Source organism: Ursus maritimus, unplaced genomic scaffold (assembly GCF_017311325.1).
Source record: "Ursus maritimus isolate PB19 unplaced genomic scaffold, ASM1731132v1 scaffold_25, whole genome shotgun sequence".
Classification (NCBI taxonomy): Eukaryota; Metazoa; Chordata; class Mammalia; order Carnivora; family Ursidae; genus Ursus; species Ursus maritimus.
This window is the reverse complement of record NW_024425008.1, coordinates 35,465,593-35,480,463: the sequence shown is the minus strand read 5'-3', so window position 1 is coordinate 35,480,463 and position 14,871 is coordinate 35,465,593. Positions and strand designations below refer to the sequence as shown.

General features: G+C 39.9%; 1 protein-coding gene across 1 annotated transcript in view; it reads right to left on the bottom strand.

Annotated features, from left to right (window-relative positions):
* The window catches only part of KCNH5 (potassium voltage-gated channel subfamily H member 5), a 282,791-nt gene that overhangs the window by 232,162 nt on the left and 35,758 nt on the right, over positions 1-14,871 (bottom strand). Inside the window, exon 3 of the mRNA XM_008701136.1 lies at positions 10,690-10,796. Coding sequence (XP_008699358.1) covers positions 10,690-10,796 — 107 coding nt within the window. The remainder of the gene's footprint in view (positions 1-10,689; positions 10,797-14,871) is intronic.

Sequence of the window (14,871 nt, the reverse complement as noted above, 5' to 3'; positions counted from 1 at the left end):
AAAAAAAAAAAAAAAGACATGTCCCCAGCCCTTGAGATTCTCAGGCGTCTTCATGAGCCTCTGCTTCCTATCTCCTTCACTCAAAGAATGAGGCTTGACTCTATCACTATGTTCTTTATTATTTGTTTATTGCAGTTGTTCAAATATTCTTTATTTTTTAATAATTTATCAGTTGCATTCAACACCCAGTGCACATCACATCACATGCCCTCCTTAACACCCATCACCCAATTACCCCATCACCCTGCCCATCTCCCCTCCAGCAACCAGTTCACTTCCCATAGTCAAGAGTCTCTCATGGTTTTTCTCCCTCTCTGATGACCTCGAATTCAGTTTTTCCTCCCTTCCCCTATGATCCTTTGTGCTATCACTATGTTCCTTAAACAATGGCTCCTGCAGACTCCAGAAAACAGAGTTTCAGAGCACTTAAGGCTTTGGATTTGGACAAACCAGGAACTGGCATTAATTCAAACAATAAATATTTGAAGACACAAGAAATGCCTTCAAAGGAGTAATTATCCATTAAACGATAAAACACTGAAGGAATGTTCCATCAGAATCAAAAAGACACATTTTCCATTATATTCTTTCCAAGCCACAGTGCAGTAAAGCCTCTCCAAATTTTCTATCTTAAAGACATAAAGGCTTTTGTTAGGTTTGGGATTTGGGGAGTGAAATATGCAGCTATTAATAGTCTCTATGTGAGAGTTGATAGCCTGTTAGTGGTGTAACGAAAACCAAATCAGAAAAACCTTCATACCTTTGGCCAAAAAAATCACAGAGTAAGGGTCACCTGGGTGGCACAGCGGTTAAGCGTCTGCCTTCGGCTCAGGGCGTGATCCTGGCGTTGTGGGGTCGAGCCCCACATCAGGCTCCTCCGCTATGAGCCTGCTTCTTCCTCTCCCACTCCCCCTGCTTGTGTTCCCTCTCTCACTGGCTGTCTCTATCTCTGTCGAATAAATAAATAAAATCTTTAAAAAAAAATCACAGAGTAATGTCACCACAATGGGGAATTTGTCATCTAGACAAGAAGAGATGACTTAACTACCAGGCTCAAGGAGTCCGAGAATTAGAAAGAGGAGGTGTTTATGGAATATTTAGTTCTGACAACCAGATTCTTTGCAACCCTGGGGCCTATGAAAACATGGCCCTTTCCAAAATGATCATTGGGTGAGACAGGGATCTCAAAAACCATCACACCATCTCCCAGAGAGGCTTGTCCTTTGTTTTCTGCTCCTTATTCTACACAGTATGCCCAGGAACTGTGAGTGATGTACGCCGTTCTACAAATCACCAGACACACACACTAGAAGATACATGGCCTATGACTGTTCCAACACAGTGAGCTTGAGGTAGCAGGCTCATAAACAGAGAAAAGGGCATTAAAAATATGTCGTTTTCCAAGATCTGTTAAAAATCTGCACAAAAAGAGATAATGTTACATTTTGCACCTTTTATGAAAAGAGCAACTTTTCAAATTTGAGCATAGAGTCAGGGCTGTTTTTAGAACTGCTTTCAGATATCAAGGTAGATATTTTCAAGATGAGTTATAGGGTCAGACTCCCCAAGTAGACAGAGTATTTGCTGATTTGCTGGTAAAATATCCATATTCTGGTTTGGGGTTCAAGGGAGCAGAGAGTCTGCGAGGATTAGGCAGAGGCCAATTGTAGATGGAAACTCAGGGCAGTGCTTTGGCAGTGATTATCTGGGTGGCCCAGGCTATCACAGGTGTGCCTTTGTGCAGACAGAAAGACCCATTTATATCGTTCCCCCAGAGCTACTGTTTCCTTCTCAACAGTAGAAACAGTTCCCTGCTAGTCAGAGCAATGCACCTTAAAAACAGAGCCTACAGACTGAAACGTCAATGATGACCCTGTTAAATCAGATACCTCAATATCCCCATTTGCAAAATGCTATTTAACCTAATTACTTAATGGAAGTGTTAGGAAGACTTGGCATTCAAGCATTCCCAAAACATTTATCTACAGACATGTGAATTTTTCTATCTAACATTTTTAAAAGTTACAAGAACATACTTTTTTTAGCTGATGTTCAAGAACCTTCAGGTAACAATTTACAAGATTTTTTAAAGCTTTTTTAAGTGTAGTAGAACTCCATTAAAATATATAAACGATATCTATCCTTCATTTTAATGAAAAAACCCAATGCAAATAAGAAAATTTCAAAACATTAAAATAAAACAAACTACTACCTTGGAAGGAAACTTTTGGAAACATAAAATTCAGGTTCTTGTTAACATTATTTAAAGGATATAAGGAAAACAGAATCTCCACAAAGGTTTTTTTTTTTTAAGATTTTATTTATTTATTTGAGAGAGAGAAAGACAGCAAGAGAGAGCACAAGCAGGGAGGAGAGGGAGAAGCAGGCTCCCTGTGAGCAGGGAGCCCAATGTGGGGCTCGATCCCAGGACCCTAGATCATGACCCGAGCCGAAGGCAGACGCTTAATCAGCTGAACCACCAGGCACCCTCCACAAAGGTTTTTGAGAAACTCAGAAACTATGAACTTGGTTCTCACGCTTTAAAATCAGGCAAAGGGTGCGCCTGGGTGGCTCAGTCATTAAGCGTCTGCCTTCAGCCCAGGGCGTGATCCCAGGGTCCTGGGATCGAGTTCCACATCGGGCTCCTTGCTCCGCTGGGAGCCCACTTCTTCCTCTCCCACTCCCCTGCTTGTGTTCCCTCTCTCGCTGGATGTCTCTCTCTCTCTGTCAAATAAATAAATAAAATCTTTAAAATAAATAAAATAAAATAAAATAAAATCAGGCAAAGATTTGTTTATTCTTCTTAGTGTCAAAGTGAAATGACCTTAGTAATAGGGAATATCCTTAAATTATTCGCTAAACTCAGGGCACATATCTAAGTCATTCAAAGGAGAACAACCCTATATGAAAAGGATACAGGGTTTTGACATATGAATTTATCAGAAGGTATCTGGATCTGGTGAAAAAGACCCAGAGGACACCTCAAGCCTGACTTTTCTCTGGTAGAGGCCAGAGCAGATCATTCAGAATGGATTGTTTTCTAGGTGACAAGCCAATAGACATTTGGCTATGAACAAAGACAAATACCCCTTTGGCCTTGATTCTAAAATGAAAGATAAAATGATGACATCTCATAGGTAAACTCACTGAGGACCAATACGCCCATTACCAAGTGACTACTTTTAAAGCAGTGTCTGTAGATGTGATTATCTCTTTGATGGTCTATTAATAAAAAGAGAAACCTAAGTTCAATTCTAAATATTTTATAGTGAATAAATGTTCAAGTAAGATGGAGAGGATGAATTATGCTGTAAAAAATCCAGCCAGTTCCAAACATGGAACAAGTGCTTCCTGTCGAAGCTAAAATGCTTCCCAAATGGGGAAGAATTTAGTACCCATCAATTTCCACTAAAGATAATAATTGGCTTTGGGGCACCTGGGTGACACAGTCAGCTGGAGTGTCCGACTCTTGATTTCGGCTCAGGTCATGATCTCAGGATCATGAGAGAAGCCCCGTGCTGGGCTCTGTGCTCCTCAAAGAGTCTGCTGGACATTCCTCTCCCTCTGCCCCTCTCACTCATGCTCTCTCCCTCTCTTTCTCTCTCTCAAATAAATAAATAAATCTTTAAAAAAAATGATAATTGGCTTTGCTGTCATTTATCATTAACACTAAATAAACTGACCCATCTTGTGAAGTGGCTGTTCATTAAAAAAAAAAAAAAAAGGTCAACTTGGGGAAAAAGAAATAGAAGTCAGTGACCAGACTATTCAAAGAAAAAATGTAGAAAGGAAACTTGGTTGTGGAGTACATAAGTTGGTTTTTGTTTGGCTGGTTTTTTCCTCCAAACCCTGAAAGAGGGTCCATATCATGAGGTCTTATGTGATTATATAATGGACAATTGATTATTCACAAATTCCATCCTAGAGAACAGTTCACCATGATCAATACAAATTTACCAGATGTTAATGGCCTATTCTGAAAGTAGGGACTTCTTCTGTTAGCCTCCCACACAAGAGTCAGAGTCTAGCAAAAGGCCATATTGGTAAAGACCTCGAGTCGATACCACACGTCAGCTGTACACATGTAGAAAGGGAATCACCTTTTCCTTTAACCACAAGAAGAAATGAATGAATTTCCCTATCATTTTTTTTTTAATGATTTTTTATTATATTATGTTAGTCACCATACAGTACATCCCCGTTTTCCGATGTAAGGCTCGATGATTCATTAGTTGTGTATAACACCCAGTGCACCATGCAATACGTGCCCTCCTTACTACCCATCACCGGTCTATCCCATTCCCCCACCCCCCTCCCCTCTGTAGCCCTCAGTTTGTTTCTCATAGTCCATAGTCTCTCATGTTTCATTCCCCCTTCTGATTACCCCCCCTTTCTTTATCCCTTTCTTCCCCTACTGATCATCCTAGTTCTTATGTTCCATAGATGAGAGAAATCATATGATAGTTGTCTTTCTCTGCTTGACTTATTTCACTTAGCATTATCTCCTCCAGTGCCGTCCATGTTGTAGCAAATGTTGAGAACTCGTTCTTTCTGATAGCTGAGTAATATTCCATTGTATATATGGACCACAACTTCTTAATCCAGTCATCTGTTGAAGGGCATCTCGGCTCCTTCCACGATTTAGCTATTGTGGACATTGCTGCTATGAACATTGGGGTGCATATGGCCCTTCTCTTCACTACGTCTGTATCTTTGGGGTAAATACCCAGTAGTGCAATGGCTGGATCATAGGGTAGCTCAATTTTTAACTTTTTAAGGGACCTCCACACTGTTTTCCAGAGTGGCTGTACCAACTTGCATTCCCACCAACAATGTAGGAGGGATCCCCTTTCTCCACATCCTCTCCAACAATTGTTGTTTCTTGCCTTGTCTATTTTTGCCATTCTAACTGGCGTAAGGTGGTATCTCAGTGTGGTTTTGATTTGAATTTCCTTGATGGCTAATGATTTTGAACATTTTTTCATGTGTCTGTTAGCCATTTGTATGTCTTCATTGGAAAAGTGTCTGTTCATATCTTCTGCCCATTTTTTGATTTGTTTATTTGTTTCTCGTGTATTGAGTTTGAGAAGTTCTTTGTAGATCTTGGATACCAGTCCTTTATCTGTAGTGTCATTTGCAAATATATTCTCCCATTCCGTGGGCTGCCTCTTAGTTTTTCTGACTGTTTCCTTGGCTGTGCAGAAACTTTTAATCTTGATGAAGTCCCATAAATTCATTTTATCTTTTGTTTCTCTTGCCTTTGGGGATGTGTCATGAAAAAGGTTGCTTTGGCCGATGTCGTAGAGGTTGCTGCCTATGTTCTCCTCTAGAATTTTGATGGATTCCTGTCTCACATCGAGGTCTTTCATCCATTTGGAGTTTATTTTTGTGTATGGTGTGAGAGAGTGGTCAAGTTTCATTCTTTTGCATGTAGCTGTCCAATTTTCCCAGCACCATTTATTGAAGAGACTGTCTTTTTCCCACCGGATGTTTTTTCCTGCTTTATCAAATATTAGTTGCCCAAAGAGCCGAGGGTCCATTTCTGGGCTCTCTATTCTGTTCCATTGGTCTATGTGTCTGTTTTTGTGCCAGTACCATGCTGTCTTTGTGATCACAGCTTTGTAGTACAGCTCGAAATCCGGCATTGTGATGCCCCCAGCTTTGTTTTTCCTTTTCAACAGTTCCTTGGAGATTCGGGGCCTTTTCTGTTTCCATACAAATTTAAGGACTATTTGTTCCAGTTCTTTGAAAAATGTCCTCGGTATTTTGATCGGGATAGCATTGAAAGTGTAGATTGCTCTGGGTAGCATGGACATTTTAACTATGTTAATTCTTCCAATCCATGAGCATGGAATATCTTTCCATCTTTTTATGTCTTCCTCAATGTCTTTCAAGAGTGATTTATAGTTTCTAGAATATAGGTCCTTTACGTCTCTGGTTAAGTTAATTCCAAGGTAACGTATGGTTTTTGGTGCTATTGTAAATGGGATGGATTCCCTAATTTCTCTTTCTTCGGTCTCGTTATTCGTGTATAGAAATGCAACTGATTTCTGAGCATTGATTTTGTATCCCGCCACGTTACTGAATTGCTCTATAACTTCTAATAGTTTGGGAGTGGCTTCTTTTGGGTTTTCCATATAGAGTATCATGTCATCTGCAAAGAGAGACATTTTGACTTCTTCTTTGCCAATTTGAATACCTTTGATCCCTTTTTGTCGTCTGATTGCTGTTGCAAGGACTTCTAGTACTATGTTGAATAATAGTGGCGAGAGTGGGCATCCTTGTCGAGTTCCTGATCTTAAGGGAAAGGCTTCCAGCTTTTCCCCATTGAGAATAATATTTGCAGTAGGCTTTTCATAGATGGCTTTTATGAGATTGAGAAATGTACCTTCTATTCCTACACTCTGAAGGGTTTTAATCAGGAAAGGATGCTGTATTTTGTCAAATGCTTTTTCGGCATCGATTGAGAGGATCATATGGTTCCTGAGTCTTTTCTTGTTGATATGATGTATCACGCTGATTGATTTGCGAATATTGAACCACGCTTGCATCCCAGGTATGAATCCCACTTGATCGTGATGGATAATCCTTTTAATGTACTGTTGGATTCTATTAGCAAGTATCTTGTTGAGGATTTTGGCGTCCATATTCATTAGGGAAATCGGTCTGTAATTCTCCTTTTTGAGGGGGTCTTTGCCTGGTTTGGGGATCAAGGTAATATTGGCCTCATAGAATGAGTTTGGTAGCTTTCCTTCTGTTTCTATTTTTTGAAATAGCTTTAGGAGAATAGGTATTATTTCTTCTTTGAATGTTTGGTAGAATTCCCCAGGAAAACCGTCCGGGCCTGGAGTTTTGTTATTTGGAAGGTTGTTTATCACTGACTCAATTTCTTCATAATTAATTGGCCTGTTTAAGGAATCAATTTCTTCCGGTTTCAATCTTGGTAGTTTATAGGTTTCCAGGAAGGATTCCATCTCTTCCAGATTGCTTAGTTTATTGGCATATAGCTGTTGATAAAAATTTCTAATAATCCTTCCAATTTCAATGGTGTTCGTCGTGACCTCTCCTTTTTCATTCATAATTTTAATAATCTGGGTCCTTTCTCTTTTCTTTTGGATAAGTCTTGCCAGTGGTCTGTCAATTTTATTGATTCTCTCAAAGAACCAGCTTCTAGTCCTGTTGATCTGCTCTACTGTACTTCTGGTTTCTGCTTGATTGATTTCAGCTCTAATTTTGGTCAACTGCTTCCTCGTGCGTGGATTAGGCCTGTCCCTCTGTTGCTGTTCCAGCTTCTTGAGGTGAGAATATAAAAACTGCATTTTAGATTTTTCTATTCTTTTGAGTGAGGCTTGGATGGCTATGTATTTCCCCCTTAGGACTGCCTTTGCAGTATCCCATAGGTTTTGGACTGTTGTATTTTCATTCTCATTGGTCTCCATAAATTGTTTAATTTGATTTTTGATTTCCTGGTTTATCGAGTCATTCCTGAGCAGGATGGTTCTTAGTCTCCAAGTGTTTGAGTTTCTTCCAAATTTTTCCTTGTGGTTGAGTTCCAATTTCAGAGCGTTGTGGTCTGAGAATATGCAGGGGATAATTTCAATCTTTTGGTATCGGTTGAGACCTGTTTTGTGTCCCAGAACATGGTCTATTCTTGAGAATGTTCCATGGGCATTAGAATAGAATGAGTATTCTTTGGTTCTGGGGTGTAGTGTTCTATATATATCTATGAGGTCCAACTCGTCGAGTATGGCATTCAAAGCCTTTGATTCTTTGCTTAGTTTTTGCCAGGGTGTTCTGTCTATTTCTGAGAGTGGAGTGTTGAGGTCCCCTACTATTAATGTATTTTTATTTATATGTCTCTTTATTCTGGTTAAGAGTTGGCTTGTGTATCTTGCTGCTCCCCTGTTGGGGGCATATATATTTATAATTGTCATATCCACTTGTTGAATACTTCCCTTAAGAATAATATAGTGCCCTTCTGCATCTCTAACTATAGTCTGTAGTTTAAAATCCAATTTATCTGATATGAGAATTGCTACCCCAGCTTTCTTTTGAGGTCCATTTGCGTGAAAGATGGTACTCCATCCCCTTACTCTCAGTCTGAATGCATCTTTGGGTTCGAAATGAGTCTCTTGTAGACAGCAAATGGATGGGTCATTTCTTTTTATCCAATCTGCAACCCTGTGGCGTTTTATGGGATGGTTCAAACCATTTACATTAAGACTGATTACTGAGAGATATGATTTTAATGTTGCCATGTTGCCAGTAAAGTCTTTGTTTGTATTGGCTGTGACTTTCTGTTCTGTATCACTCTTGGGGCCTTTTTACTTTTATAGAACCCCCCGTAATATCTCCTGTAGGGCTGGTTTCGTGGTTACAAAATTGGTTAGTGACTGGCGATTCTGAAATGTCTTTATTTCTCCATCAATTCTGAATGACAGCCTTGCTGGATAAAGGATCCTTGGCTGCATGTTTTTCTCTGAAAGAGCTTTAAATATGCTCCCCCAACCCTTTCTCTCATTCCAGGTCTGTGTAGACAGGTCTGACGTAATTCTGATGCTTTTGCCTTGGTACGTGAGAAATTTCTTTGCCCTGGCCGCTTTCAATACTGTATCCTTGCATCTAATATTTGCGAATTGCACTATGACGTGACGTGGCGTAGGTTTGTCGTGGTTGAGCTTGGGAGGGGTCCTCTCTGCCTCTTGGACACGAATGTTTGTTTCCCTTGCTAGATTAGGGAAGTTTTCAGCTACAATTTGTTCAAATATCTCTTCTAGACCTCTGTTTTTCTCCACCCCCTCGGGGATGCCGATGATTCTAACATTGGATCGTTTCATTGAGTCAGTAATCTCCCGTAACCTACATTCGTGGGCGTGGATTTTTTTAAGACCATCTTCTATTTTCATTTTTTCCTCTATTAACCCATCCTCCAATTCACTAACCCGTTCCTCTGCTTCTGCGACCCTGGCCGTCAGAGCCTCTAGTTTTGCCTGCATTTGGCTCATAGAATTTTTAATTTCTGTCAGATTCGCTCTCATTTCTGTCCTTAGGGATTCTATATTCTCAGTAACCTTTTCGTTAATAGTTTTTTCAATTCTACTCATCATTTTGACCATCGTTACTCTGAATTCCATTTCTGATAATTTGGTTACATCCATATCCATTATTTCTGTGGCAGAGGCCACAGAATCACTGTCTTTTCTTTGCTGGGGGGGGGCTTCTCCTTCTTGTCATTCTGATGAAGAGAGGTTGCGGGGTTTCCAGAGCCCAAATTATTGACTGGGTCCCAGGCCGTGCCCCTTGTTTTATAGGGATCTTAGGGATGTGGGCTTCTTCTTTAAAGATTTTATTTATTTATTTATGTGGCAGCCAACCAGCGAGAGAGGGAACAGAAGCAGGGGAGTGGGAGAGGAAGAAGCAGGCTCCCAGCGGAGGAGCCCGATGAGGGACTCCTTTCCAGAACGCTGGGATCACGCCCTAAGCCGAAGGCAGGCGCTCAATGACTGTGCCACCCAGGCGCCCGGGTTGTGGGCTTCTTGATTTTTCAGCCTGCCTTCTGTGTTCTGGGGGAGGGGCCTGCCGCGCCGATACTCAGGCAGCCCTGTTTGGGTAGAGTCTCCGTGTCCCCTGCGAGGGGGGATGGGGATGGGCACTCCCTGAGCCGGTATTTCCAGGCTTTTGTTCTCTGGCGGCTTTCCCTGGCGGTTTGCTGTGCCTCTTCTGAGAGTCAGAGCAGCAGCAGCCAAATTTCAGCCTCTGTCACAGAACAGAGGGATTGCGGCCCGTTCTCTACTAATGTTCTGGCCACTTTAACTCTGTTCTGTTGGTGCTGCTCAACCCTGCAGCGTCCCGGGATGTGCGCCCCACACCCGGCGTCCCAGCCCTCACTTCCAGGGCCGGCGCGTCTCTGTCCTTTGTGTTTCTAACGCCGCCATCCGCCCCGCGCGCTCCCGGATCTCCCGGTCTCAGTCTGGATCCAGTGAGCGCACCGGGATTCCGGGGTTCCGCGAGATGCCTGGTGGCGCGCGCACCCGGCTCACGGTCTCAGTCTGCTGTTTTGCGGGTGCCGACCGTGAGCCCCGCCCACTCTCCCGTGCAAGTGGCTACCGCTTCCCGGCGCCCGAACGCGGCGGCTCCCTCTCCCTTCCGTTTATCTTCTGATATCTGTGCACAGTTTCATGGCTCCCCGCTTCGTACCTCAATACTCAGCGCTGGAGATGTTCATTTGTAGAGATCCAGATGCGTCTTCCTGCGTCTCAGGCTAGTTCCGTGGTTGTTTAGGCTGGTCTGGTACCTATCCAGCTCGACTCGGAGGACCGGCTGAAAACGGTGTCTCCTACTCCTCCGCCATCTTAACTCCTCCTCCTCTCCCTATCATTTTTAGTTGCTGTCATGTAACTATAGGATCTTTGCCATGAGTATTAATTACAAAACATTTTGCCACCTGACACACCCACACACAAAATCACATTTAAAATGCACCATATTTTCCTGCCATTCCTCAAAAGGTTGCTTTTCATAGGTAGAATCATTTATTCGTTTTGCTATCTAATTTTATCAGCACCCCCTGCCTTTGCCAAGAGAAGAAACAAAGTTCGATGTTCTCTCTGCACTATAGCTCAACCACCACTAACCAAAACATAACATTAATCGGAGTTGACACATCTTATTGTTGATTTAGATACGTACTGTTTTTCTTGTACAGAAGAACTTCAAAGCAGTTTGACTCGTAGTTGTCGAAAGTCTGTCGGACTTTCTCAATGGTCTTCTTGTCAGTCAATTCTCCATACATAAAACTGGGAAAAAACAAACAATCCGTTTCAGTTTTGTGTTGCTTTTCAAATGCTACAAAAAATCACATAGTTGTCTCTTTTGGTTGAGTTTTCAAATTTAGTTACAAAATTAAATGTTGCTCCCACAAAATAAACTAAATTATTGAAACAACATTTTAATCATGGTTGTTAAACTTCTTGCTAAAAGCGAGGTTTAGAAGTTATTTCGAGCACCTATATGGAGAGAAAGAGAGAGAGAATCAACTTACATAGTTCCTATAGGCACGAGTTTCAGTTACTATGATTTAGTAAATGCCACCAGTTTCCCAACAGCACAGTTCCAATTTCAGTTATCACAGTATATTAACTGTAAATAACTGCAGAAAGTATAAACTTTGCTGTTAGCTCCCCAGCCTACAAATCACTAGTAAATAACACATCACACACCACAATCAGTAACCAATCACATCACTTCTCTCAAAGCCCCTCAGTCCCGGTCACGGCGCATCTGTTACGCAGTTCATGCACAGACTGAAAGCATGTAATTGTGTTGCCTCCTTGGCTCTCAGCAATAAAACTATGTGACATTTTACAAAAACGGATAATTGAAAGCAGGAATTAGCCATCAAAGATTAAGTCCAGCAAAGAAACGAAAAATGATAATGCTGGAAGGGATATTCAAATTGAACACAAAGGTATAGAGGAAACACAAGACTGTGGCAATGTTGACACTGTGGTCAGGTGAGAGGCTCTGGACGTGCAGCCAGAGGAACTTAGAGAGGGTGAACTTCTCAACATAAGTCAGGAAAGCGATTGTGAGAAAGAGGATCAAGTTTTCCCAGAGGAAGTGATGCCAGTAAAATAAACTTCACATTAGAAGAGCCAAAGGAGATGGTTCATAATAGTGAGAATACAAAAATAACAGTTGTGGTTGATGCAGACTTATGAAGGAGTATGAGCATTTACTAAGAGAAAAAAAAATGCTCTCTTCTGTCATGCTCTATTATGAGAAGGCAAGTATAATTCATGTAACTCATGATAGTTTTTTACAAAGAAATGAAATGCTTTAATTCGCAATGTGTCTTAAGTTCTAAATCACAGTGTGTTAGATATGAGTTTTACTATTATTTGCCTTCCCCTGCATTTATAATTAACAGTAAGATAGTTTTCAGTGTTTTGACAGACATTGGTAAAGGTCACAGAATAATCACAAATTTTTCCACTGAGTTTTATTTAAGGTTGTATTGTGCGATTTCGGTCTGCATGGGCTTTTTTATCCTTCCACACACAAGGATATGTGAAGAGTCCACATTGCACATATAATGCATCAACATTCTCATCAGTTATGAGGATTTTATTAGACAGGTGCAGGTATGGCTAACGGGAGAAAAATAATGGTGAGAAAGAAGAAGGCATATACTGTTGCCATGGATGAGGGAACATATAAAACATAGATTAAAGAGTGAGATTTTACATGCCACAAAAATTTCCCAATGTTTGAAATTATCTGTTTTTCTAAGAGAACCTCACCAAAAGTCTAATACTCTACAAAATAGAACTCAGTCAAGGACTACAAGCCTCTAAAACTCTTCTCGTGATGCTTTCACGATCATCAGTTGTGCATCTGGTTTTAGATACATAGTTCTACTAGTTAACATAATTATCCAGAACCTTTCTTCCACTAGAAAGGAATATATGGCATTGCCAGATACCCTGACTAAGTTTCTGAAGGTTCAAGTATACCTTTGTTACTGCTTTTCTTCCAGTTTCGACAAGTTCGCATATTGGCCAAAGGTGAACCCACGTGAGGGAGGGCCTAAAGCTTATACGATCTTAGGGACCCTCTTTAAGAAAATAATATAAAATCATAAAACAAAATTAGGCACAGAGCTTTGGAAGACAGTCACCCAAGTGAGGGCCCCTGAAGTTTAAGATTCGTTATCTTCATGAGAAAACTGCCCCTGAATGTATCAATCTAGAATATTTAAAACATGAAAAGCACAGTTGAATAGCAAAATCCAAAAACAGCTAGAGGATTCAACAGCGATGCCATATGACAGCCAGAATTTACAGAGTCATGGCCCATCACATGATAACACTAACCTAAGTAACTAGAATTCCAGAAACTAAGAAATGCAATAGATTAAGTTTACCGAAGACTGCCCAATCTGCATTCGCAATTTCAATTACAGCATTTCTATCTTTTATTTAAAAAAATTTCATTATAACAGTAAAATAAGCAAGAGAATCTCAGAATAAAATGACAGATTCTAACTCCATAATCTCAGAGCCAGACTCACAGAGGAAGCCTCCAAGCCTACCTGTAAAACAGCACTGAAAAACCATCACTTCTGCCAAAGCCTGAACTCCAGTTTATGACAGTTTCACGAAAATCTCTTGAAAGCATTACACTAAAACTAGAATTACTCAGTTAAAGGCACCCTCCTTGCCCTCCAAAAAAAATAAGACACTACTTTAATACTGTTAATATTTTTTACAGACAGGTGAACTTTTTAAATCAACCAGTTTTTTTTTTAATTTACTGTTACTTTTAATCTAAAGATTTGTCAGTAGAAAGAAAACATTAAAAAACTGAAGAAAAAAGTTAAGATAAGGGTAACTAAGCTAACTAAATGTTTATGGTCTTAAAAAGAAAGAAAACAAAACCCATTTTTACTCCTACTAGTAAATGTCAGAATGCTATGACTCAATAAACTAAAACACAATATCCACAACTGGCCAACAGAAAAACCTTAAAAAAAAAAAAAAAGAAAGCATATATACTATAACAAGCAAGTAAGATAAAAAATGTTGAAAAACTAACTCTAATAGGATTTAAAAATAAATTACAACTTAAATAAAAAAAACTGTCTTGGAAATTGATATAATAATGTCACTTAATAAAAAATACAACAAAAGTCTGATTCAGTGAAAATGCTAAAGAGAACATGAAAACAAGCAACTTTTCAAATAAACTCTAAAAATTCTATAATATATTCTTCACTAATTTAGCCCTCTCAATGGTAAAATTACCTGCCCTAACAGAGGCACTTTAAGAAAAAAAAAAAAAATCCCAGATTATTACAATCAGAATACTTCCTTAAAAATTAATCTTTTATTTCTTACTGTTTCACTCATATTTTTGTTTTTAAGTTTATTAAACCAAATACATGTGACAGAACACATATTTGAAGTGATAAAATGCAGCAATTAACTAATAAAAAATATTTTTAAATGAACTCTAAAAGATGCCTGAAATGTAGAATCCATCCTTCCAATGAAAGTCTTTCCATCTGAAGTTGTTCAAACCATACTAAGTCACTGCTTCCACACAGTCTATGAGAATGGCACACTTGTTTATTTGCTCAGCTATTTTACACGTAAATGTTGAGTGTCTTTATCAAGGTTTCCAGCAGCCTGACTCCTGATGGCTGGAGCTCAATGCAGTCTTTGAATGGTTAGTGGAATTTGAAGGAAACCAAGATTTAGAAATGGTCATCGGTTTTAGAAACTATATACCTATATAATAATTCTGCACATTTTTATGTATACCCTCCACGAATATATAATGGAATATAAAACAATTTTTAGAACTTTAAATTGCTCTCTTAGAATGCCAAGCTGTCCTTAGAGTAATTACAAATGACTTCTACAGCTGCACGGTCATCTTATGGGAAAGGAAAATAAAATTAGATGCTCAGAAACTATCTAACCCCGCTATAATATTGAGTGGTCATGATATAACGGACGACCACTGCACCACTTACAAACTGCATAATTCATGGGCAAGACATATAATTGCTTTGACCTTCAGTTTCCTCATCCGTAAAATGATGATAATGTTCATATACCTCAGAGGGTGAGGGTTTTAAAAAGATAACGCACATGAAGTCATAAGTTATAATGTGCTGTGCAGTGGCTGAATTATGACTGGAACGCTTCTTATGGGTGGGGTTAGAAGAAAGCCCCTCCAGTCCCAACCCCACTACTTTCTAGCTCCTCCACAATTCTAGAACAGGGGTTGGGCCAGGCTTGCGAATGGGCAGAGTCACTGTATCTTAAAGGGATACATACATCATTTTGTGTGTCTTCTTTCTTT